Below are 27332 nucleotides of genomic sequence, written 5' to 3'. Positions count from 1 at the left end.
ACATTTTAAATACGTTTTCATTTAGACACATCCTCAAACATTTTCCAATATTTTCACTCGATATACAGTCAGTACCATAAATATTCGTAGCCTCTGTGTTTATCAAAGGAGTTTGTCTAAATTAAACGACAGGTTTGGTGTTTCCAAGTAAACGTTTCATTATAAATATATACCACGTGTAAAATTTATTCATTTACACGTTTATAATGAAAAATTAATTTGGAATCGTCGACTCTGTCATTTCATTTCGACAAATTTCTTCAATACAGGATACGAATACTTATTGAACTGACTGTAAATGCATAAACATCCACAGTCTACTTACTATATATCCATATAATCTCAATTCATTTCTCAATCGCTACTTTTTCGAACTACCAATGCCAGAATTCGTTCAATCTTCAAAAACATAAACGCGAGCATGTAATCCGCATGATCAGCGCACAGCTTCCGGTATCGGACCTCCGTCCAAGAGCGCGTACGCCATTTTTTTCCGCCCAATACGATTATATCCGAATATTCCAGCAAACTTTGCGCAAATATTTTCGGAACGCCAGGTTTCAGACTTTTCCCCGAAAGTTTCCACGAAAATTCTGTCGGAACATTCCCCGGAAGCGTTCGCCAGCATTCGAACTCTCCACTTATTTAAAGGCACGGGCAAACGTTTCGCGGAGCGAGATAAAAAAATAATCATTTTGATGAATATGGAAAGGGAGAGTCGAAAATGCTACGGCAAACACGCCCGGGCTCGTCCATACAAATATTATCGGACACGACGGCTCGAAATCGAGGTGGAACTATCATCTGGCTGCTATCCCAATCGGGCACCACTTAATCCCGGCAAATATAGTCGGAATTCCCAAGCATTGTTGCGCATACGACAGCCAGATTCGAATATCGCCACTGCGCACGTCCATGCTAATCGCTCTGTCGTTCATCCATACGCCGATTAATTATCGGTCGACTGCGTAATCCTGCATGCTCGAATCGCACTCAGGTCTGTCGTTTGCGTGTCCTACTAGAATTTTCACCGGGATTCGCTCGAGATCGGTTTTCGTTTGTCCCACATACATCCAATGGCGCCGTTCGCGTTACATGCGCCGCAAGGAAATTGCACTCGACGCTACCTGCTGCAATTCATGCTTTCAAATCGTGGACCCGGTTTTATTTGATGTAGCGCGTTGCGTTTGATATATGGGATCAAAAGTGGGTTGGTCGATTTTCGTTTAAACTCGAGTGAAACTTTGTATCCGAATTTTTCGAAAGGAAGCGTGTCTGTAATTCATGTATTTGTGATGTACACTAAAAAATCAACTACTCGCATTTCACTGAGATATTAACGAAACTTATCTCTTAGTTCAAATTCATTTCGCTATCTTCCCCACACTAAAGATATTTGTATAAAATAATCGATACTTTATTATATAACTAATATTACCGACTGTCTACAAATCTGTTTTTCTAAGTCAAAGTTATCATGAATATTTTTGTAAAACACCATCAGTACTTTTTTCCAGACAGGTCATTCGTCACGATAGTGATCTGCTGTGCGATTGAGATGCAACTGTCAATCGTCAGGGGTTAATTTGTCTTGCATTTTTCAGCAGATGGAAGCGATTGTCGGAATCGCGACATTAGCACAAGATTTCTGTACGTTGGTATTATTTTTCTAATAAATCGCCGGGTGGTTTCTCTTTTCCAATTACGACGGTTCTCCCGTAGGAGTATTCTCGGTCGAACGCACACGTAATTCCTAATTAGTTGTATGCTTCTGCAAGGTCAGCTTGATTAACGCGCCTGTACATGTAATGAACTAGTTTAATTCCTCCGTGGGTATCGACATACAACAGGATTAACTCTGACGGTGCAAATCGCGATCTTTTTCGTCCGGGGGCACTCTTTTTTTCCTGAATTAAAGAATACACTCGTTTGGTTGTAATATTAATGTTGCTTAAGGTCTCCACTCATAACGAATACAATAAAATTAGTTTTCATCAATTCATACCAACAGAACAGATGCAATCGCGTTTTTTACCCATTCCCCTTTACGCGACGTAGAATATTCAACATAATTTGTAAACTAATTGAGTAGAACATCTGGAAATTTTACTAAATCTTTTACATACAGTCAGTGTAAGAAATATTCGTACAGCAATCAATTTAAAATAAATGGCTCCTGTACGAATACTTATTACGCTGACTGTATATGTATAAATAAACGTACCAAATGTCAAAAGTGTACGTCAACTATTTTCCTCACAAAAGAATCATTACAGTATCCTCGAAACTGGTAAAAAAAAAGAGAGTGCTCCCTTGAAATTGTAAATACAGTGTCCGCCACCATGAAAACGAGATCTCTCGCAGTGATCCAGGACAGATCTTCGACCAGACTTTATACGTCTTCCAGCGACCCTCCCTACTCGAACGATGATCTATATTCAACGAAATGGCACGCTAGAGACGATACGCGCGGCTCGATGCTCATAACATTTGTTACAATTACCGCGCCTGGTGCTCGTTGCGGAAAATAAAAAAAAAAAAAAAGAACAGAAAAAACAAAACCGAAAACAAACAAACGAGGAACGAACATTTGCGCCCCGTGTTTTACTGTCGCCTGTCACTTTTTATCCGCGTGCGTAAAAAAGCGACGATGCGCCGCGACGCATGTTGATTCCGTGTTTAAATATCTACGTCCGCGCGAGCTTCGGGGAAAAAAAAATATAAATGCAAATAATACCATAAATTTCGGCTTTAATTTATTTGGACGTTTTAAAAGTGCCTTTTTCACCGGGATATGACGTTATAAATGTTATTGGCCGTCGAAAAAGTGATAGCGGCTGGCGTTACCGCTGTTTCGTGCAATCTAAATTTTCTAATCATACGGAGACAAATTTTTTCGTCGCTAACGCCATAGTCGGTGAGTAGCGGTGTTAACGTTGAGCAAAGTCTCAGGACACCGAGTAAGGAATTGTACAATAATCAGTTTGGAAGTACATTAATAATTAAGTAAAGCAGTGTACATTATTTCGTTTCTTTAATTATTTATTACGGAACTTAGAAAACACTGGCCTAGAAGTGCTCATTAACGCGTTCCCTATTCCGGATTCTCTTCCCGAAGACATGACTGACGCGGTTCGAGGAGTCTCGTCACGCGTGCGCGTATGCAAATTAATACGCCTTCCATTCAGCGTATTTTTTTTCTAAGCTTTCACTTACTATCGCGGCCGCCGACCCCTCAGTGTGCACGTCGTCGATTCCAAGGAACGTTTGCGGACCGTTTAGCCGGACGTCTTGATACTTTATCGAGATTACTCGCTCGAGAAAGTGAATTCGTCTGCATTAGGGTAATCATCGTTCCCATCTCAGTTTTCTCCGTACGGAATCGGAGTATCGGATTCCCATGCAAATGAGGCGTCGTGAAAAATCCTGGCCGCTACGTTTCCTGAGCCATCAGGATGGCCGCAGGCTTCATAAAATGCGGGCAACTGGATACGGAGGAAACAATGATACTTTTTTTTTTTCTTTCTCTTTGACTGGGAAACTAAAATATTATTTAGTATATTTCGTATATTGTTCCAAGTGAATTTTCGGTCCCCTTCGGCGCGTATAAATTTGGAAGAAGTTTTATGAAATACCGAGTAAGAATTGAGATTGACGATAGGTCTGCTCGGTGGTTGCAGTTAGACGTGGAATATGAATTTGTTATGGATTGTGGTAGAACAAAGAAACACGAAACCACGAGTCGTATTATGCATATCAGCTGCAAAGAAACCTGTTACATGAACATTTATTGAACATCGGAGTCGACTTCCTAATTCTTCCTATGCGTTGGAAAATAAGAAGGAAAAGAGCCAATATGCACGATTAATTTTTTAAACTGTACTTTCTGCAATCAACGGCGATGAGAAAAAGTGGGTAGAAAGTCTGATATATGTACACAGCTGACTATAACCGTCCGATAAACACGATTTCATACACACAAGTACCACTCATGGAAATGGAGTACTTTCTACAGTTAATTTGTTTGACTTCGCTAATTCTTTATTTCCTGCAAGTTATTATAATGTTACCTAACCGTTAGAGTCGACAATCTTAACACGTGAACTTGACTTCATTCAAAATTGTTTGGAATAATCTAGAAACAATTGGAATATTTCGCATCTTATCTTAAAATTCAGTTTAAAAAATAGAGTGTAGCTTTTCCTCAAACATACTCTAGGATGCCTCCTACAGTCTCGTTCCATCATCAAACACAGATCCAAAGAAGGTAAACTATAGCAATCGGTTCCCCAAAAACAATGAAACAACGAACGCAACACCAACGCTCATGCCACATAAAGCAAAGTTCGTTACACAGAGGGTTAACGACGTTCCCGTTGAGGTCACAGTTCTGTCGATTTAACCGTAATTTATCGCCCAGGCCGCGCGCAATACGAAAACGGACGCTTTATTGCCGACATTTTTCCCCCGTCCTCGTGCAACCCCTGCAAACCTTTTACGAGAGTCTCTGGTAAGCCTGGAAAACAAGAGCCTGGAGGGTGCACTTCTAGACTAGGCTAGGCGAGAGGGATGGACATCGAAGCGTAGTGTTGGTTTGGGTAGCGGGAAGGGGGTTGGGCAGGAGAAAACAAAAGCGGGTGGCAGGTGACGAGAGGGAGCGGAGGAACGATGAGCCGAAGGTATGCATTCGATAATACAATTTACGGTCGCGAACGATGGCGTATAAATTTTTATGGTGATCAGGCAGTACACCGGTTGATATACCCATAGCCGACGTCCACGGGCGTCGGAGCGCGCCGTATGCATCGTGAATTGTGAGCGGGCACGATTGCGGGGGTGGTCGCAGCACGCTCGAGGGTGGCTCGAAACACCCCGGATAGCTGCTCAATGACGACGCTGCACCGCTCCTCGCTTCAAATCGAACAAACAATTCTTGTTCGCGTCTCTGTAAACCTGGGCACTGCACGCGGGCTCGAGACGTCCACCACTGGACAAAGAGACGTTGAAACCTTGCATACCGGCCAACAAATTGTAAAAACCAGGGTTAGTTTCTCGTCTGATGTTTTTGAAAACCACGTTTCAAGAGAATATTCGAATCGCTTGTCTCTGGACCCATGAATTTAGCGATCAGCTCGTTCATTTGGTCCTCTCTTGTAATTTTATTTGGTGATTTCAGATAGAATTCATTCCTTGGTTGAATTTCATAGATGAATTAATATTTAAGCTGAACAGTGGTCGAATCTGCGATGAATATTCGAAAAGAACGCTTTCAGAGCCCTGAACGTCCGTTCACTTGGTCCTCTCTTATTTATTTGGTGATTTCAAGTAGGATTTATTTCACAGTTGTATTTCGTAAATTTATTAATATTCGAGCTGAACAGTGGTTGATTTTACAGCGAATAATTTTCTCGAAGTCGAGGAATTAAAAAATTCTAGTTTTTCCTGCTGAACGCAGTCATTAATTGTACGGATATTCTTTTCTGTTTGCCTCCTCGTGTTCGGTTATGCGCACCTTTCGGCGCTAAATGTATTGCTTCGTTCTTTTTCGTCGACTGTACAAACGAGTGAGGATATTTGAAATACGAAAATAAAATAATATCTATGGCGGCTCGTGCCTTTTATTCATATAAAGCCTGTCCCTCTTCGTCCAACATAATCGATAATTCTAGTGCCCCTATACGTACCGGGTACTGGAAATAGTCAGCTACGAGACACGAACTGTAACAAACGGGAAATAAGAATAACCTAGCTCAGAGTGATAGCTTAATTACGCGGAATAGGGAAAAATGTCCTCCTCGGTATTTGGATTTCTCTTACCACGGCGATTTCGATAAAACGATCAACAACTGTGGCCAACCGTGTGACCTCATCTCTCTCCAGCTCTATCTCCGCGGTCCCATCGTCTGAACGCGTAGCCCGTGGAACGAGATTCGCGAGCAAGCGTCCACGTTTTCGACCAAGTAAATCTGTTCCATCCTCTTCATTTTCCCCGTGCAAGGGCGAAAGAAAAAAACACCCAAACAGATGGGAGCATCTATTTTAGATTGAACGAGCGAGTGGCGGGATTGTTATCGCTGCAAATATAATTCACGGGAATCAATACCGTTCCATCATCCGCCTGTGTCTTTCCTATTACGCGTCAGCGTCTGTTTTGTCGTGTCCTGGCAGCCGTGACGGACAATGAAGATGATTCGTTTTCACCGCGATTCGGCGCCCGCGTCGACAATGATCGCATCGATAATAACGAAATTCAAGTAACGCCAATCCCGACCCGTCATTTATTCGAAAATATTTATTAGACACGAGCGGTAACGGGTCCTCGTTGTTTCTATCCCGCCTCGTCGTTTGAACGGAACGCTATTGATCGTTACTCTTTATTGCCGTTTCAATTCACTCGCCGCCGTTTGTAATCCTGCTCATAAAGCTCTCGATTTTCTCAAACGTCCCTGCACAGCCGCGTTGAAGGGGCGTTATCGCGCGGTTCTCCCTGTATTGGGTCTCTTGGGAGTGTGCGTGAGAGAAAAGTAGTAATAGAATCTGATATTTTTTGTGGATTAATTTTTTTACATCAATACGAATCGAAAAGTCCTTTACCATTTTTTAATTTGAAGCTTTGCTATCGAGATATAAGCAGTTACAGGGTCCGCAGACGCGATCAGCTGACTCTGGGATTCACCTAGCGTGCTCCGCGAAATATTCCTGCGAGCTTTAACTGCTTATATCTCGGTAAGGGAGCTTCGGATTAGGAAATGGTACAGAACTTTTCGATTTGTTTTTGCACAAGGAAGTTAAACGTTCCCTTAGTTGAATTAATATTATTAAGGTTCCTTTATCATTCTAAGTTTTACTGTGCGCCACGTTTCTAGATTGAGAAATAGAACAGTGGTCCTAGTTTGAGGCCAAGGTAAGCGTCGCGAATATCGTACGCGCCCGTTCCCCTTACTTTTTATCCCCGTTTTTGTTTCCTCCGAGTTCCCCGGCTCGGTGTCTACGAGTATTCACGCGAGTTCGATCAATCGATTCGTATCCCAGCAAAATGTATTCTCTCTGGGCTGGCCGAGCTCTCTACCCCGAGATTTTTACGCTGAAACGCGCCACTTCGGACGCAATTATTCGTCCAATCGTCGAGGACTGATACGTCGCCCGACGAGAGCGACCACTTGGATGATTTTCGGATCGACGGGCTCGGACCCGCCGTTTACTTTGTTACTGCCTCCTCTTCCAGAGATTTGAATTCGGAGTAGGGCTTCCCAGATTTTTCTTCGACTATTCCGCGCACGCCAGGTCCTCGATTCAACTTTGCCATGCAATCTCGGTTTCAAAAAAAAAAACTCGAAGCTTTTTCTTTTCGTCTCCCCTTGCAAGTATCCTGGGAAAACTCGAGAATTTATTCTTATAATTTAATAGTTACACTGGTATCGATAAGTTCGTCTTGCAATTTAATCGTGGCGACCCCGAGACTAACATGGAATCGAAGATTTAATTCGAAGGAGATTTATTTTGTTCCTTGCGAGCATTGAATTTCCAGCTACTCGTTTACAACAGAGAAAGAGTGAACGTCCACTTTTTATTTCTACGGTGAAAGCAGTGCGTCATGGAATAAATTACGTCAGGCTCGTGTTTGCTGTAAGCAGAGCAGATTAATTCGTCTCTAGTTGCTTTTAATCATTCAGTTAACAGGTTAATAGCATAGGAATGGTGGTCAAAGCCTTTTCAGACTTGTGTATGCATTTGTGAGGTGCAACAAGCTTGAAGCAAGATGATTCTGATGTACGATAGCGGTTGCTAAATCTTATAATTTCATCTGTGATTCTGGACATTTTTAGACTGTGATGGATGGCTCCGTTAATGACTTTTAGAAACGGAGCAAATCTGTCTCACGGCTTGGAACGTTGTTGCTTGTTGTATGATTCGTGGCACGTTCTGTTTCTCCATAAATATTTTTATTAATTCATTTATTCGTCCGCAGATATAAACGAGGTTAGCAGTATTATTGGGCATCGTTCTAGAAATGACACAGTTTGCATGGAGAGTAGCCACCTGAGATTTACTTTCAAAAAAACATGATTTGCGATGAAACCATTTATCCACCATTAGTGTATCATTTATGACGGAGCAATTTCAATGACGATTCCTGCATGTCATCATGTATATATTTCTATATGCGCGTCGATGAAGATGTTCATCGACTAAGTGATAATAACTTGCTTTACAAGAATCAGAAACATATACCAAGAAAACACATGTGTGCACCTACGAAGGTATTTTAAAAGTTTTCTGCATCAGAATGTTCAAGTGGTAGCGAAGTACTTTATAAAAGTAAAACTGCGTCAGCGGTAACCGGTGATAGATGACGACAAGAGCACGTCGTCGACATTTAAACAGTCTGTTTGACCCACAGAAAGATTGATGGATAAAGAGGACCTGTTTCATAGCCTCCACGAAGTCTTGATCGACTAAAGTTTCCCTTAGTTATTTTCCAGGAAAAGGTCTATGTAGCTCTAATGTCTATATAGATCCTTAAAAAATGATTGCACATGGTCGTATAACTTGTAACACTGAAGTCTGCAAATCTGAGCCTGAGTGTTACGTAATCTACACAGTCTTGCGTTACTCTAGCGTTATTGCCATTGACTACTACGAACTGCAGACGACTGCACTACCTGACTCTTTGCATTTAAATTACGCCTTTACGTACATTCTGTGTGGGTGGAGCGAAGTTACGCGAGATTTGGAACACGATACTGTATTCGTGGCACTGAAAATCGGTGGGATGATCGCAACCTGCCATAACGTGTAACGACAGGAGTAAACGAACAGAGGTCCATACAAATTTTCTTCTGGTATAGGAGAGTTAGATTTGATGACTTCCGAATTTTGCCCTGCGTGTCCCAAAATAGAAATTGGTAAAAATTAGGGATAAACGAATGGATCAATTTATTCGATTCAATACTTAGATACTTAGTCATTTCACTTTATATCTAAAATTCTAATTCTTATTGAACCACGTCGACAAATTAACACCTCACCTTCTATTTCTTGTTCGTAATTTGTTTCCGAATGCCAACTTCGTAAATAATTCTTCCCTCACAAATTCAACGTTCGAATCTAATTTTTAAAAAAATAATCTGGAACAACGGTGCACCAGTATATCTCCCCTAAAAAAAAAAGGGAGCGCGAAATAAAGTTGGTCCCGCAATTTCCAAGCATTTTTTTGCAACGAGGAGGGGCGCGAGTTCCGTGTATCCTCTTCCCATTAAGCGGATAATCCGAATGGCAGTCGAACACGGTCGTGTTTCCGGTCAACATCTGGCGTGCAACCGAACGACGTCGACGTCGTCGTCGTCGTCGGCTGTGAACACCAAGGGAAATCAAGCGTTCTTCGCTTTTATTTGCATAAAATGATGGGACTCGCCACGTCACGTTCGAAACGTCGGCCTCTCGACTCCGCGTACGCGCGCGCGCGCCGCCGCCTGTTCACGCTGATTTTCCTCTCGAATTTCATTACGCGCCGGCCCCACAGGTACTACGAATCCGTACAAACAACGCGCGTCTCCGATCATTAAGTCCGCAAGTAGATGCAAATTAGAGGACGCCGCGGCTCGACGGCAAATTTTCCCGCGGAATTTTTCCCAGGGTTTCGCGAATTTCGAAACACGCGCGATTCGTTCCAGTCGATATCGAGACGGGAACGCGGTCCGATCATTCGAGGCACTCGCTGTTCCAAGGGGAGGTCGATTTTCTCTAGATACAAACGTAAGTAGGCGAGAATTTATCGAGCGGGCTACGAGATTTCGATTTGAGATTTTTGGTATTTGTTCGAGGTACTTTCACGACGCGAAACGTATTTCTTTGATGACGTAGAAATAAATAGTTTCGATTGTAACGTTAGAGCATCAGATAGATCAAATCGTGGCCAGCTGCGTAACATTAAAAATGAAGAGCCTATAACAACGTGTGAGATACGTGATAAGAAATTTGAGTCGAACATGAAAAGCACGAGTCAGACACGTCGTATGAACGTGCACAAGAGACTTTATACCTGACTATGGGACCCATGGTTCCACAATAAATCGTAGGGCAAGAGGTTAAACTCACCAGATGTTCTCGAAACTTCGAAGAATACAATTTCTGTTATATTTAAATCGTTTTAAATTATTATCATTGCTGACAATAAAGAAATACTAAGTTATTGCGTAAAGTTCGAACGCAGAAAGTAAATGATTGCAACCGTCTTCTAGATTGCTTCCATCGGTATACAAAAGATCTGACGCGTAGCCCAATCTAATCGCCTGCACAGATTACCCTTCGAATTATACATCTTTCCACGTCGAGCAGCATAAATTAAAGAAAAACAAAGTATTATACATACCGCGTTTTCCCACGAGTCGCTCGTAGCTCCAATAATCTTGCATGCAACTATTTTGGAGTGCGCGAGCAACGCTCCAGACGAGTTGACGTCGACGAACGTTCAGGGCGCAGGCAATTTACGTGAAAAACATGTGCATAGTCATTAAACCGTGCGGGGCGCAACGCGCGACGGGAGCGCAAAATTCTTACGGTCGTCTGAGTACTAAACGCTGACAAAGGTCTTCGAAAAGCTCTATTTGCCTCCCTCCTGCGCCAGACCCCCGTCCTCCGGCCACGGTTTGCGCCCCTATTTCCTGTAGAAACGATTTCCTCCCTCCCTGGCGATCGTGAAACGCCGTGCGACGGTGTTTCGCCGTGTTACGTGCTGTCCCCGCTCGTTTTTCTCCTTACAACGAATCAGTTTCTGCAGACGAGGCGGTAGTAAAACGTAACGACGTTAATTCCGTGCCCCGTGCACCTCTGGACACTTCTGTGTACCGAATGTTTCGTTGCGGAGGTCGCTACGGTAAAATATTCGCTCCTGGAATTCTTACGGAGGATCCTATAATTTCGCATCTGCTCCCTATCTAGTCAGAACGCGACAAAATTCAAGTTTCTACTGTAATTTTATTTACTGTAAGAGTGGAAGCGTCAAGAAGCAGTCCAAAGAAATTTTCCTTAAGTAATATCGAGGTAGGTTATCGTAGGACTTTTCCTTCATACTTCATCCTTCGTACTGAACCCAAGAGCCAAGTCTGACGGCATTAGCGGAATTTTCCAAGATTGAAAATCCATTTTCTTCGAGTCAGTACCTATCAGTCGTTCGTGTACCATTTAGAGCAAATTTAAAAAATGATTTAACCCAAGAAGTCGGGGCAGTAGCAAACTAGATTTTGTTTATACGTTTTTTAATAGCATTGATCATATATGCGTTTCAAGAATTACATTGTATGGAATTTGTTGGAGTAACTTCGATATGTAAATGTGTCAGTCGCGTCACTCGCGTCTGTTTCGTCACCGATTCGTCTAAAATTTCGCACATAGTGCTCGCCATAAATAATAATGACGAAAATTCGCTACTGCGCGAAGTTTCGCCAGGAAACCGAGTTTCAAGCTTTGTATTTTTCATGCGCTGAATATGTATCGATGCATAACGCCGGAAACGCAAACAAAAAAAATTTGAATCTATCGGAACTCGATTATATTACAAAATTTTAAGTAGCGTCTTCATCGCTTGTAGAATGTTGTTACAATTTTCATTAGTAAGTAGGAATAAAGATGCTAGAAGAAAGGTGTGAATCAGTCTTGCCAATCAACGTGTTGAAGTTTCTTTGAATCGCCATTTTCTCATTAAAAAATATTCTATTCTACGTTTCATTTAATTTTAAACGCGTGATTTTTACTCGAATTTTGCATCCAGGCGACGATTTTTCCCCCGTTTCTGCTCAGTATGGAAAGTTTTTCCATTTCGTTGCTTTAAAGAAAACAAAAAACAAAAAAAAAAACGATGCACGCGTAGCACTCTTCCCCCTGCTATTTGCGAACGCTGGACCATCCTGTTGCACCGCAATTTTCGCACTGTACTTTCGTACGGAAATAGCGGTCGCACTTAACCAGTCCGCGTCGATTCCCACGGGATCATAGCGGCACGTGCCAGGGAATACGCGTTTACACCGTCCTGGGACCACGTTTAGCGCCATTTGGAGTGGTGCGTTTCGCATTCGTAGCCACGTGCTCTCGATCGGTTTACACCTGCACCGCTTCCCGGACTTTTTTTTCTTTTTTTTTTTAAATTGGCTTCTCGCCTCCTAGAAGCCCGCTCGAGCGGTTCGCGTTAACGACGCGATGTCTCCATTAGGATAATGAGGCGCCGCGATGCGCCACGTCGCGGTGAGCGCGCTATGCCTTATTCATTTCGATAAGAAGAGGCGAGTTTCACTCGTCTGCTGATGTAGGGGCAAATGTACGAGTTACATTGTTAATACTTACGCACTTCGTTGTTCTGTGAAAGATAATTCTCATTCTAATGTTCCTTGCGTTATGTACTTCAAACTTATATGTATTGCTGGCGTGTATTACAATTTCTTGTTCTCCAAGTTGTCGATGGAGAATACTTCGTGTGTTTCCTCATGTAAACAAATATCCGATACGTGGTTTGCAATTAAGAACTATTCCCTATCGTAGTTGCCCTTTAGTGACCTAGACTGACCTCCAGCCAAGGTCGCTGCATCCGTTTTAAAAGCTCAACCAGAAAGCACGTAAACAAATATCATTTCTCGAGCTTTGCACCTCCTCCAACCAATACACTGTTGAAATCACACCACATTCCACTCGATCCAAGCAAGTTTCCTGTGATTTACCTCTTCCTCTACCTGTCTCGAACGCCTAACGAACTCTAACTCTTACAAACACTTGACAACACCTTTCCAATAAATCCTCGTCGCTGAGTTTCCCTCAAGAAATATTCACGCGCTTACTCACCCAGAACGCTAAGCAGCACGCAAACGAGGCACACGTGGACTCTCGTGGAGCGCATTTTCCCGGGATCCACGGGAGCAGAATTCGATGCACACTCAGCCGAACCACCGACGAGACCGTCGAGAGCCGCGTAAACGAAAGAGGACACACGGTGCCGGCGTACTCGACGTGCCGAAGTCCACGCGGAAACTGACGGTTTCCATTGGCACGCCGCCGCTAGTATTCCCGACACTTGAAGCAGAACGTATCGTACGTTCGTCGACTTTTGTTTTTGCCACGAGAGAGACCTCGTGGCCCGTCGCCAGGGTTCCCTTCGCCCGCGGTATGGTGGGAAGAAGGAAAGGAAGCGGTAGGCGGACGCACCCTTACATCCGACGCTCAGAACCGCGACTGCCTTCGAACTGATCGGATCTGCTTCCGGTTAGGATGCTCTTCTCTTTGTAGAGCGATACAATTAGAGTTCATCAGGCATTGCGTCACGCTTGTAACATTGGAGTTCGTATTTCCTTGCTCACAAATGACGTAGACCGTAACAAAGTAGTAAGACACTTCAACGAAAATAAGAAGTTTTCCGTGACCCCTTTGGAGTCGAAGAAATGCTTTCGAAGGCCTTGTATCCGGTCCATTATTATGAATCAAAAAGTTCTGTGCCGTTTTGCAGTTCGAGGTTTCGTTATTGAAATATATGCAGTTGAAGTTTGCGCGCGTGCGAACGACTGGTCAGTTGTTGCACGCATGCGCAGCTGCGAATATACGATAGCGTGCACCAAGATATCACATGAATGAACTTTAATTGCTTGTATCTAGGCAAAGAAGCGTCATATTTAAAAATGGTAAAGGACTTTTCTGATCTATTTTTACATCTTGAGTAGATCCTGATAAATGGCAACACATTTCTATTATCTTCCTGAGTACCAACATTAGTAAATTACACGACGAGACATCAAAAACATTATTATTGTTTCTCAAATTCTATTTATGACCATCCCAAATATTTGTTTCCTTATTAATTTTTATTATTAATTATTACGAATCTTTATGTCACAGTTTTCTCTCTTCAGGTATGTACCGTTTTCAGCCACTGAACAAACCATCAACCGTAAGTAACTTAACGTTTATTATTTAATCCAATAATATTACTTCGACTACGATACAACTCCATTTTATATAAAATCTGAAAACAGAAAGAAACACACAAAATAGAAACTATAGAAAATAGAGACTATAGAAATCGTATTTTCTATATTCTCTGTGACGTAACTCTATTAAAATTCACTTAAATATCAACAACTAGTAACTCGAGAGACCCGTCGCGCCTGAGGGATTAAACGCGAAGCTAAATCGACAGCTTTTGGTAGTCGATCGAATTGGAAAGTGATCCGACCACTTTCCATAATTTGAACACATCCCATTTTTCGTCGGAATAGTAGCCGACACGCTTCGAGAAACGAGTTATCACTCGGACAAAAACGGATCCTGTTACTCTGCAGATCTGTCTGGAAACGGCACGAAATTATATCCCATCTACCGTGTCGCGAGTGAAACGGGAAGAAAAAAATTTAGAACGCGAACCGTTTGACTTCGTTAATTTAACACGTAATATTAAGTTAACGTTTAATATAAAAACAAACAAGCCGGAGTGTCTTGTATAGCAGCCGTTTCCAGCGACAGCTCGTCATCTTTATTCTCGTCGTTGGCGTTAATTCGTTTACCCATTGAGCCGTGTCTCGCGAAACGTCATGCCACCTCGAAAAGAGAACTACTAGCATTAATTACGATTAATTACACGCTTTTAATTAAACCGGTTGTACCCTTCAACCATTTCCACTTTTTTTCTTCTTCCTTTCGTCGCTTGTTCATTTATTTACTTATCCGCGCATTAACGTAGCTCAAAGAGCCACCGAGCGAACGCCTCTGCGAGATTTCAAGTGAACGCTCCTCTCTTACATCCTGCTTCAGCTTCTTTTTTTTTTGCACGTGACATCATTTAGTCGCAAAATTCATTTCGATCGGGACGAATCGAGAATTCTGAGGTATTCCCATTACAAATTACACACGATATTAAATATATAAAACCTTTTCTGTTTTAACATATTCATTATCGTATTATTCTTTCAATTTATTTCAATCGATGTCTCAGTTCTATACGTTGCATTTACTTAAGTGCCAGGTCTCTTATCGCGAAACAAATGTATTCGAAAATACACCGGTAAAGATAATCCATTATTAAATTTACGAAGAGACATAGACACGCATAGAAATATTTAAAAATTTTTATTCTTTCACGAATATTTCTGCAACTATTTCCAGAACGAAATTTAATTTAAATTCCCAATTACAAACGTTAGAATTTACATCTCTAATCGCAGTTTGTATAATATTATTTCCGCCAGGGATGGAACGGAGACAATTTTGTAACTTTCGAGCACGCGGGGTAAACAAATATGTTCAGCGTCAGAAACATTTGCAATTAAGTTCTCCGTCGAGATTATAAAGCGGACGGGAAACATTTACTTTGGATCGTTTTAGCTACGTCCTATATCTGGATAGAAATTTGATAATGGAAGCGGTTCTACGGTGTAACGCAGGAATGCTAATTAGAAATTTTTGAATGCTAATGTTGTCACGTACGAACGTTACGTAGTTACTCGAAATTATTTGCTTTCATTATTTGGTATACGTTTCAGGCTCCGTGCACTCCGACTGAAATAAATTCATTCCGCAGCCGAGAGTTCCACATTTAATTATGAACTCTGCATTCGAACATAATTTCCTTGACAATTTCTTATTTTAATTGCAACGAATTCAAAGGTAAACTATTCGCGCCGAACCCGCTTGCTTCGTATTTTAAAGCAACTCTGAACACAGTTCCTTTACTTCTTATTTTAAAACGGCCATAATTTTGACCCCAGACAGTCTCCGATCGCAAACGTTTCGCTGTAATTTTGAAATGAATTCCGTGTTAATGGATTTCGCCCCGACAGGCGCTGAACGAAGTTTAATAATTACTTCTCTGTTGATTCAAAATGACTTGTAGATAATTCCGCGCGATGAAACGAGAATGTATAATGAATTCGGTGGAAATTACAAAGAGAAAATTACGCGCATTCGCAATTGGTCGCAGTTAACGCCGTAAATGATTATTTATCGTTATAGATAACCGAATATTATATTAATAACCGTAACGAAGTCCCTTTTGACTTAATTTCGTATCTCTAAATAGTTAGGCGATCGCGACTGTGATACTTTATGTCTCCCGTATTGTTTTTCGAGCCTGGAGGGAATTATCGCGTTCAGTGTTATTGCAAATTTTATTCCTTCGTCGTTCCAATTAATTAACGGAGCTAATTTAACGTGCTCGACAAATTCAATAAACGCGAATGTATAAATTATTAGTCCGCTTGTCTATACCGGCACAATAATTGTACGCGGATCAATAAATTTTCACCGTGATCATAAGAAATAATTAATCAGAGACACTTGTTCGAGGCTCTTTGATAGCGGCGAACGTTAATATTCGGTATTTTACAATTAGAGGTGTTAACAGTGGCTGCTTCGTGTAAACAGTAATTACAAGTATCAAGCAAGTGTTTCAGAATGATAAATTGCTGCTATAAATGCACGATAATTTGAGTCTACTGACTCAGTCATTAAGATATCTTTAATTATTTGAAATATTAAATTATGTTATACCGTAGGCGAGCAGCGTATTTGTTAGGAGTACATTTTAATGAGTCGTTGTACGCTTATATCAATTATTTTAAATATCATCGACGATTCGCGAGATGAACGGAATTAAATATCACCGATGTTTCCCAGCCTGTAACAATAATCCAATATTTATAAAACGTTGGATTCAAAAGCTTTCGATTCAACGAACCTTTCGTTTGATGGAAACTTGCATCGCTGGTCATTTCATTACACAACGTGTTAAATGCACATTCCAAATATTATACATGCGAGCCACGCGATACTCGGCCATCAGGCGGTAAAAATAATAAGAGTCCAGTAATATATTAACAGTTTCAATCTCTAACACTCGTTACAACTAAAATTAAATTAACACATCAGTCCTATCACTCGATTAAAAATTACTTTCTAAGTATTCTAGTACATTCTATTTATCAATGATTCATAAACAAGTTTCTTTTCTCTTGCGATTCACTTTTCGATTGTCTTCATTTTCTACTCTGCGTTTACTATCAAATTTGTCCAAATTATTCCTCGTCTTTGTAGATCGAAATTATATCATATTCTATCGAATAGGACTCAAACGTGTGGTCGACACGTTTAATAAAGATAATTAAACGCAAGCTTGTGCCAGACCGTACCATTGTTTAATAATCAATGGTTGGTTTGTCGAATTATAAACGCGCGTCGGTAATTCAACGAGGGGTGAGGGGGAAGGGGGGGGGGGGATTTGGAAAGCGCATAGAAAATAGCCAACCGGTGGCGTTTTTATTATTCACAACATCGACGCGGCCGCGGACAATTCCCACAGCGTAACATAAATAGTTCCTGAGCGGATGGTCATTCGCGTAGTTTTTTGTGCTTTCATTACGAATGGAAATTCTCGGTAGAGTTTAATCTCGGATATCCCTGCTGAAAAAATAGCGATGATAACGAACCCATCACCGGCTTGGGACAGTAATCGTCTTCCACGAAAAGCTTTTTTACGCGTTCGCTCGCGCCTATTTGCGACTAATTTCCGTTTTTGCGACGTAAGCGTCTGACGGATGTCCTCGAGACGAGTTCAGTCGGTCAGTGACTTCGAAGACCGTCGAGGATTCAGGATTCATTTGTTTTTCCAACGCTCGCATACCTAATTCGCGTCATTAAATTTTATTTGCACTCGACGTTGCTGCTTTCGTTCCTCAGGGTAGGCCCTTCTGATCGAAACGCTATAATTGCTAATGAAATCTACACGACTCAAATAGGAAAGTTCATAGCTTCGCTCTCCAATCTATCATCCCGTTAGAATTTTAATTACTCGCGTAACGACTCTAAATTTCCATTCGTAGCATTTAACAATTTTTACTCCCGTCAGATACAGAAATTTCTAATTGCCGCGTTACGTAAGAAAATCGACCGATAGTAGGCCAACGGGTTTAGAAACCTCAAACCAGAAGGAAAATCGGACGCTAGCGACCTTCTGTCTTTTACATAATAATCCACTGGCCTTCCAGAAATCTATGCACGCCGAAGCGCGGCGCACATATCGAAGCCGGAACGAGCAGCAATAGGACGTCGTCGTTCGCATAAAAAACCGCGAGGAAAACAGGAGGAACACGGTTGAACCGAGCGTTATCAGGTTTTATTGTTCGAGTTCGAGCTCTATGTGTGCTTCGTTTCAAAATGTTCAGGAAGAGGGAGACAGAGGATAAGAGTGAATATTGTAGTCGACCCAGTTCCGCTAAAGGGCTCCCCAGACGAATGCACATTGCGTCACGCATTCTTACATTACCATTGAACTTTCATTTCTCGTCTGGCAACGCTAGATACAGTCTGTTCCACGATGTACATAGTACGAGCTTACTTTTGACGAAATAGGAATAAAGGAATTGATACGGATCGAAAGGTCCTTTTCCATTTTGCGATCGGTGGCTTCGTTGCGGAGATACGACCAGTTAAAGTTTGCGCGTGGACCCATACGCAGGCGCGCGATTAGCTGACTGGGATTTCCCTAGCGCGCACTGGGACTTGCACCAACAAACTTCATTTGATTGTATCTGAGGATCGAAGCTTTAGACTGCAAAATTGTTAAGGACTTTTCACCTCGTTTTTTCACTAAGAATCTACCATAAGAAAGAGGAGCTTTTAATTTGACTAACTTTTGTTTATTATGGGCATTATCAGTCTATATGTGCATCAAGAAATCATTAATTCCTTTGAGTAAAATAAACTGAACATCGAGAACGACATAAGAATACTTATAACTAGACTGCGGATCTTTATGCATTTATAGGAAATTTGAATGTGCAAGAATCTACAAAATGCAAGCAATATGCAAGAATATAAAAAAGATTGAAAGTAAAGTTCATGTTATAATATGATATAAAATATAATATTCATGTTATATACAGAATAACCTAAAATCTTATTTGGGTTCAATTTTTGTAGGCACGTTCGCGAAGATTTTATTTTGCATAAAGATCCGGAGTCTACTTATAACTTTCAGCTTTTTCTTAGGAACTTCACCTAAAAATGTAATTCTGCTATTTCTACGTGTCTTTTTCACGAATAATCCGCGCGCAGCCTGCATTCCCCGCGCCGTTCCATTCAGCAAGGTTGTTCGAAGGCGTTGATCCATCCGTAGAAACAAGTTGAGGTGCCGCTGTTCTCTGTCTCGGAAATCTTTCATCGAGAGTTTCTGTACACTCCCGAAATCAAAGTCTCTCGAATTGCAGGCGTGGATATATTATTAGGTATTCAGCGAGTGGAGACAAATTACTGAAGACTGCCGCTCGGAATTTGAAACTTTTCTCATGAAACAAGTTCGCTCGCGAGACGTCTAACGGGAGGACGAGAGGGATTTCTCGGCTGAATTTCGAAGAGCATTAATGTTTTCAAACGACCGTTAGTTATTAACTTTTCGATGATGAGCTGGCTGTCTACCCATTCTGGAATCCGCGACGGAGAAGTAATATCGCATTTACGAAAATTAAAGGCAGTTCCTAAACGTTTTTACCGAGGTATCGAGTTATAAATTTGTTGGAAAGTTTTTACGGTACACTGCAGGTCGAATTGTCGTTTTTTTCTTTCGAGTTTGTCCTCAACATTGCAAAAAATATAAAGTGTATACAAATAGTAATCAAAGGAGTAAACAAAGAACTCTGAACTACTCTCCTTTTCTTAGAGTATTCGTCGAGGACTCTTCGGGGCCTTTGATTCGATGTTTCGAAGGTTGGTTCCGCGGAAAATCGGAGGAAAAATGTAACGCAACGACAGAGATTAAGTTTTTGCGCAATCTCCGCGGATCAGGATTACACGTGGGAAGTCTCGGGTCCAACAAAGCCCTGCTTGACGTAAGAAATTGCGAATGCGTGCTAGGGTCCCGTATTTGGCCGGAGTGATGCATTGCGTTGCACGCGCTAATGACACGAACTATAACGACGAGAAAAGAATGGCGTGCTCCCGGGAGAATAATCTTCATTCGAACATTAATCAACGGCGGCAAACCTTTTCGGTGGAGAAAGTGACTAAGATGGAGTAGGCGTGCGCGGCAAAATACATATATTCACGGGATAGATACGTTTGGGTGTAGTCGTTTAAGGAAAAAAGTTGTTAAAAAGTCACGCTGGTAGACGACGCATACTAATTTGAATTTTTGTATATATTCCACTGTTCCTCTTTATGTCTAAAAAGAGGTATTTATGAAAATGAAAGGATCCTACGCACAGACATTTTTTTATTAATGTAACAACTGATTTCGAATTAGTACAAGATACCCTGTCAGACCATAGAGTTTTGATTTAAAAATTCAATTAAAAATTTGTATTATCACGAATTAATTTAATTTTTCAAATCCATCGATTTGTGGTTAGAAAATAATATTTTTGTTGGTAAAGTATGCTGTCCGTGCATCGCGTACAAATGCGAAAGAATTCTGGAACGAGATCCATTAAAAACCAGCGTTCCCCCATGAATATGCAAAATCGATCTTTCCAAATATGGAAGCTCGCGCAGAAAAGTGTCGTTTCCCATTTTCGATTTATCTTTTTCGCGAAAAATTCCCCTCTGTCGCGCTGCCCTTTTCGAAACGCCCCTTATAATAAACCCGCTGAAAAGTTGACGCGTTGAAAGTTCGTTCATTCAGGAGTAACACTGTTATAATATTGATAACGCGAAGAAAATGGCCGATTCCTGGATATTTCCTCTCTGACGCGAATAAATTTTTAGTCTTAACTCGCAAACGGGGCACGGCTCGAAAAACTGTGTAATCGCTACATAATCGGATCAAAGGGCGGGAATTTCGAAAGCCGATTACCGACTAATAGCTTAATGAATTTTCATACGCAACGAAAGAATCGGTGTAAAATAAATTACTGCTCGGCCAGCGAGTTGAACGCTTCGAATACGTCGAAACCTTTCGTATCGCTGCTGGATCGATGATCTATGCTCGGACGTTAATATAAACCTCCGCGACACGACGTACGGAGTTGTTAATGGTATTCGCCGTGAATAAATTAATATTTCATACGGTCGTGACAGTTGGAGCGTTTACGTAATTCATAACTACGGTACAGAATGAATGAAGAAGTTCAAGACGTGGGTAAACACGAAAGGAAAATTGATTGAGAGGCATGCTTTAAAAGCTTCGACGTCAGGGTTACAAAAAGCACATTTATCTTTGCGAATATGTTCCTGCCGAGTAATAGAAATAAATCAGGTCTCGAGTAAATATTTGTACACGTAGTAGTAATTTGACCTATATTTTAATTTTCATCATTTTCTTTTTAACGCGACTCGTTGCAAAACGCGTGAAATTACCAGCACGATGATACGTTGGAATATCTCTCGCATACCATAAGAAATTTTACGTAAGAAATTTAATAAGGTACCGACAAGTGCATTGGATGAACGAAACAAGTATTGTTTGCTCCGAACAGTGGCATTGTTGCACTTATTGCCCTATTGAGTTGGGCGTGCGAACATGGTTTCCGCTCGAAAGCGGTGTCGATTGTTCGGTTCGACGAGAACGTCCTAAAGGTGCACGCGAAGACCATGGGTGTATATTTAGATGTTATGAGAGTTCTGAACGAAATGGGTGGAACTCATTCCACCGTGCATATAACGGAACAAAATTCTGACCTGGATAGGTTGATTTTAGTTGGCAGCAATTGTTCGAATAGGATTCTACCCAGGTGGATAGAAAGCCATGAAATTCGGTCGGCGATTCGTCTGGCGGTTATGGACGCCGGTTTAGCCTTGAAAACTATAGAATTGGACTTTAAGGTATGGTGAAAGTAGCTCGGTCTCGTACTTACTGGAAGATACACGACCGTAACGATGGGATTACCAACAGGTGTGTACTGGTTACTTGTTTCTGCGACCCTGCGACTCGATTAGGCGATTCCTGTTATGTAAAATGAGTATGTGAGTGATGACGAAGAAAATATAAAAAAAAATATTGCTTGATATATAAATAAAAGGGTACGGCCAAAGAGAATAATAACTAGGACAGATCTCGTCGTGGATATCATTCTTTACAGCTCCCTGCAGTAATGGAGAGCATTACTCGTTTTATGGGAAATTGTTTCAGTATTAAACATTGTATTCCGGGTTCATCATATGGAATAAGTAGAAGTTTTGTCTCGCTGCAATTTAGTCCCACTCTTAAACTTTTTCTTAATATAATATAGGACAGCGGTACACAACTCGACAAGCGTAAATCACCTTGACAAGTATTTCAGTTCTTTTCGAAGAGAAAGTAGATGATACCGGTCGGATATCCAACACTTTTAACGAACACACTTAATTACGAATTTAAATCAGATACCAAAATGATTCTCCATTTGTCAAGTGTCTGATCCAATAGGTACGAGTTCCTCGGAAGCACCTGATTCATTCCACGAAATAAGAGATATCTGTGACATGAAACGTCTGATACAATATTAATAAAAATCAGCGATGCCTGACACAGAAGGTGCGTGCCGTAGGTATTTCTGCGAAGGAAAAGTCGGTAGACTGTGAAGTTGTGGTAGAAATTGCGCAAACAGGAAGCGTTTGTCGCAAGTAAAATATAACGAATAAACGCGCTGCGCGAGCATGATGGTTGCATTCGATTCTTTTGAAGGATACTACACTCGTAATTAGCGATACCATGTTTCGTCAGACTTTCATTTATAAGCTGTCATTGTATAATGCAATAATATATTGTATTATAATTCACAGGTCCTCTCGAACCATTTATACATTTTTCTACACACAGGAATATTTTTAATTTCCAGAAATTCCATTGTCTTCGCCTTGCTAATAGCTTTCGATAAAAAAATGGGTTCGATATTGAAGGGTTAGATATCTGAAGGTTTAGATATTACTCCAAGCTTTCCAGACAATTATAAAATAAAATATTGTCGCGAGTCCCAAGTAACTTCAGAAGGTCCATTTTACATCACCTTCAAGGGAAAGTAATTTCGAACCTATGTTCACATTTCTTCCTCTACATTCCACAGTTTGTTAAAACTTCTAACCCTCTCGCGTTGCAATTTCGTTCGTTTCTCCTTGGAACAACGCACTGGTTTACATAAGAAGCCAAGTGGTTTTCCAATAGGAACAACGTCGAAGACCCGCGAAACTATGCGTGGCACCACCGTCCACGAAAGTACAGCGTTGTTTCCCAATTTTACCGCCACACGCAGCCCGTTAAGGTTTCTTTCTCAGTCTGAAACCTTTTTGGAGTTATAGAATACCAGCGAGCACCGTCAACCGAGAAATCGTATCGAGACGTTTCCATTGGCGCACAGCGAAGCCGGAAACGCCGGGTATTTCCTATTCATCGCGGAATTTCTTCCACGCGGCACCAGTCCAGCGAATTTCACACTTTCACGACGTTCTCCGTTACTTTTTTCTTACATTTCAAAAAATTAATAGCTGGGAGGAGACATTAGCTTATCGAGTTGAGGGATCGACAATAAAAGTTCAAGGCTATCGAGTGTCTCGGGACGGAATTCGAGGATCCTCGATCGAATGGGCTGTAAAACAGCACTTGGTAACTAATTATAGTTCTTTGGAAGTTATTTATCCTTGTCCTGGTGCAGGTTAACCTACACTTTGGCTGTTTTCTTTCCTGGAATTCATTTAATTGGTTGAACTATAGATTATTTACTCCCTTGCTCCTCTGTATTTGCATACTGTTGGTAGGATTTCAGGTTTTGAGTTCTGACATCACGCAGGTTCGCAGAATATTAATCCTGGGAATGATATACCTGCCTTTGACCTAAATAGTTGAATCCGTTACGTCACTTCAGGTCCAGAGCTTCAGCATTTATTCTTCTTTTATTTTAGGATTACCTGATCTGAGAATTTCTTGAGAACTTTAACCATTTTTTGAATAATATTGTAACGATAGGAAATATATAAACAAATCTTTCAAATATAGCAGAAATTCAAATTTAAAAGAGAACTTAGAGTTCAATACGTTTCCTTAAGGGGTTACATAGGTTTCGAGGACTAAAAAGAAAGCACATTTTCTATCAATTTTTTCGAACAAACTAAATGATTTGTATTATTTCATATTGTTCGAAAGAGTAACATTTGAACAATATTTCACAAATTTTTCATCAAGAAATATTAAAAAAGAAGAGCTGCTTTCAGAGATCCTTTAGAAAACATTATCCTCGCGGTAATCAGGATAACTCGTGATAGCTTTATCTGAAATTAAAAAGTCAAATATTTTCTATTAGTACGTGAGTATTAACACGTACGGTTCTGTATACAACTCTGCTAAAAATTCAATTTTCAGTTTTTCTCTTTCTCCTTCCTTTTCTCCTTCGTAACCCCTTAAACAAATTTCGCATGCACATAATTCGGTTCCCCCCGTTAGGTCTCGCACGCTTGCGCCGTTATTCAAGTCTCTGGATCAAGACATGAAAAGAAAGTACCGTGGAGCACAAGTGGTTGTTGCATTCGTTAGGTGAATGTCTCGTTCGACGCCCCCGGCGCGACTGTTCGAATTATGTCTTCCTCGTTTGAGTATGCTTTGCACAGGTACCAGAGTCGAGCGTCCGCGCGTGTGTGCGTGCGAATAAATTAGCTCCATTGTCCCGATTCGATGGAAAGTAATATCATCCGCGCCGCGTGGCTTCCGTGGATATCTCCTTACCGCGATTTGTAAAACGATCCACGAATAGAGTACCAAGAATAATAATCTCTCCGGGGACGTTGCACGTACGAAGGATCTGTGGGAATAAAATGAATGAAATGAATAAAATTGTTGGACTTCGGGATAATACAAAATGATAGACCAAGAGATCTTCTTCGTCTGTACGTTTTGATCTATGGATCTGCTTTGAGGGAAAATAAAGATTGGAAGCTATGCAAATATAGTTGGAAGTAAAACTGACACATAAAGATGTGTAATTTAACACCGAATCTACCACGACAGGTCAAATGATCGTTTTCAAATTTTTATGTACAGTTCTTGTATTCGGTATATGAATTATATACATTTGTTTCGTGTATTATTCAATTTAGTTCAACGTAAAATGTTTTAGCACTTAATTGAAAAAGGTGTCGTTAAGGCTAGTCTTCGATCCATCTCGGTAGAAATATTTGGAAATAAATTCAGGTAGGTTTAGTGGTAATTTATCAACGAACAATGTATCTAAAGTTAATCTGTACTGAAATACTGTTTTATCCGCAAACAGTTGATCACCTTTGCGTATTCTTAATCTGAAATTCTCCCCGCTGCATAAGTATCTTCATTCTGAATCCTTTTTAGACGTGGAAGGTCGTGTTCGTGGCCCACATGGCCCATAATAAACTGTGATCTTCATCGAGATTGATCGACCTGAGTACGTCAACAACTCTTTCCGATGAGATGTAACCCGTATACCGCAGATACCATCGGTATTTATTAAATACGCGGATAGAGGCCTGTGTTCCTGTATCTGATCAGTAGTTTCTTCCTCCAAGAAAGTGAAAGGATGTCGGAGAGACCTCATTCGACGTATCTCTTCGTGAAAGCAAGGTACGGAGAAACATCCAGACGCAGTAAAACTCCAAAGTCCCGTGTGTTTAATACTCCCGAGTCCATTGGATGTCTCTCGCGTTCGAATCGATTCGAGAAGCACTCAACAACGTTCTTTGGTTTGTTTTTACATGGAATGGAATTCGATGTTGAACATTTCCAAGTGGGCGATTCATTTTTAACGTCTGCAGTATGTGTTTTGTATGACAATTATTTCTACTTTAATATTTACTTTGGAGTATGGTAATTTTATTAATATTCAGTAGTATTTCTATTTTTAATCATAGTAAATACCATGAATACTGTTCGAGTTCTTCCATTTATCTGAAAATAATAATTCACTCTCCAAAGTGTCGTAAAGTAATAAAAGCGTTCCTTTCTGCTACAACTCCAACAAACAAATTATGTTTCACGTTGCGCAAGTATCATCTTATTTGAATAAACGTTAAGAATGAATCGTTCCACAGACTTTCTATTCGTCGTGCACCGTTAAAATAAAATTCTGCAACTGACGGACGTCGCTTGGAACGTCGAATAAATTAACGTTATTTTTGCAAGTTCCTCGGTGGAAACAGTGGATCCGATAGCATCGAAATTAACGGCGAACGAAGAAAATCAATCTCGTCGGTAGCGCTCGACGTGAGGCTCTCGAATTTCACGTCAACTATTCGCAAAATATTGATGGTTAATAACGTCGGTAGATACCGTTTAATGGAACGCTCAGAGTTGATCGAGAATTCGTTTTCCACCTGTTCACATATCTTTCTCCCTTCACCTCTCGTTTAACGTTCATTACTCCCATACGTTCGAATATTACACATTGATATCAGTATAATCTGATTATCCGTTTGCGCGATCGATGCGCACATTTCGCTCGTTAAAAACACTGCATTTCTCCAAACACCATTTTCGTTTTCCATCCCCCTCCGCTGCCCGTTCGAATATTATTCCGCATATTTTCCTCGGCGGTTCGCAAAAATCCTCCATTCGAAGTCGAGGTAAATTCATTTAATTGTGAGCGAATCGGCTCGGTTAACCAAGTCAATCGGTCCATCGGGGGACATTGCAGTATTTTTATGCAAGTGAACATTTTCTGTGGGGATTCCTAAGAATGGATTGTAAAATAATTCGATGATAATACAGTGGAGGCGCTGTATACAAAAATGTTCAATCACGCTCTGAGTAAGAAGCACTTTCTAATTGCACGTAGTCGTATTCCCTTTGGTTCAGTAATTAATAACACAATGGTATTTGTATCTACGTTTTAAAAAAACAAATGGACTCGAGAGAGAGCCTAGCTTCCAGATACAAAAATACCCCGGCAATATAAGAATAAGAAGCACTTTCTAATTATACGTAGTCTTCTTCTCTTTGGTTCAATAATTAATAATACAATGGTACTTGTATCTACATTTCAAAAACATGGACTCGAGAGAGAGCCTAGCTCCCAGGTACAAAAATCCCTCGATGGTATAAGAATAAGATACTCGGTAGCGTTTCAACTCGAACTTCCCGATACTCGAAGCATCGGTCAACTTTTTCTCGAAGTCCAGTGGCTCCCAAAAAAGTTTATTTATTTCTGGTCAGGACGTCGTCAAGGAAGTCGTCGTTTACAGAATAAAGAACCCCGAGAAAGTAGGTCTAGCTTCCGACGTTGACGTTAAGTAAAACGGGAAAGATCCAAAGCGTCAGCCGATTATGATAGTGGCAGACGAACGATGCGCTTTCAGCAGGATTCATGTAAATTTCAGCAAGATTTCCCGGTCGAATATTTCGTGGTGCGCGAATGACGCGCTGCCAACGCGAGAAAATC

General features: G+C 41.0%; 2 protein-coding genes across 5 annotated transcripts in view; one reads left to right on the top strand and one right to left on the bottom strand.

Annotated features, from left to right (window-relative positions):
• LOC128886369 (tudor domain-containing protein 6) overlaps positions 1-27332 on the top strand; it is a 229245-nt gene that overhangs the window by 43783 nt on the left and 158130 nt on the right. The gene's annotated exons all lie outside the window — the stretch shown is intronic.
• LOC128886392 (uncharacterized) overlaps positions 1-27332 on the bottom strand; it is an 83891-nt gene that overhangs the window by 41751 nt on the left and 14808 nt on the right. The window contains exon 1 of one of the 3 annotated variants that reach the window (XM_054141254.1): positions 12832-13107. The exons of 1 other annotated variant lie outside the window; for it this stretch is intronic. In XM_054141254.1, coding sequence (XP_053997229.1) covers positions 12832-12886 — 55 coding nt within the window. In that variant the 5' untranslated portion in view covers positions 12887-13107. Of the gene's footprint in view, positions 1-10372; positions 11212-12831; positions 13108-27332 lie in introns of those variants that run through there. One more of the 3 variants, XM_054141256.1, reaches the window with a different exon arrangement.

The sequence above is a fragment of the Hylaeus anthracinus genome, unplaced genomic scaffold (genome assembly GCF_026225885.1).
Source record: "Hylaeus anthracinus isolate JK02 unplaced genomic scaffold, UHH_iyHylAnth1.0_haploid 11982, whole genome shotgun sequence".
NCBI classification, from domain to species: Eukaryota; Metazoa; Arthropoda; class Insecta; order Hymenoptera; family Colletidae; genus Hylaeus; species Hylaeus anthracinus.
Note: the sequence above shows the minus strand (reverse complement) of the source record. Positions and strands in the feature narration are given on the sequence as shown.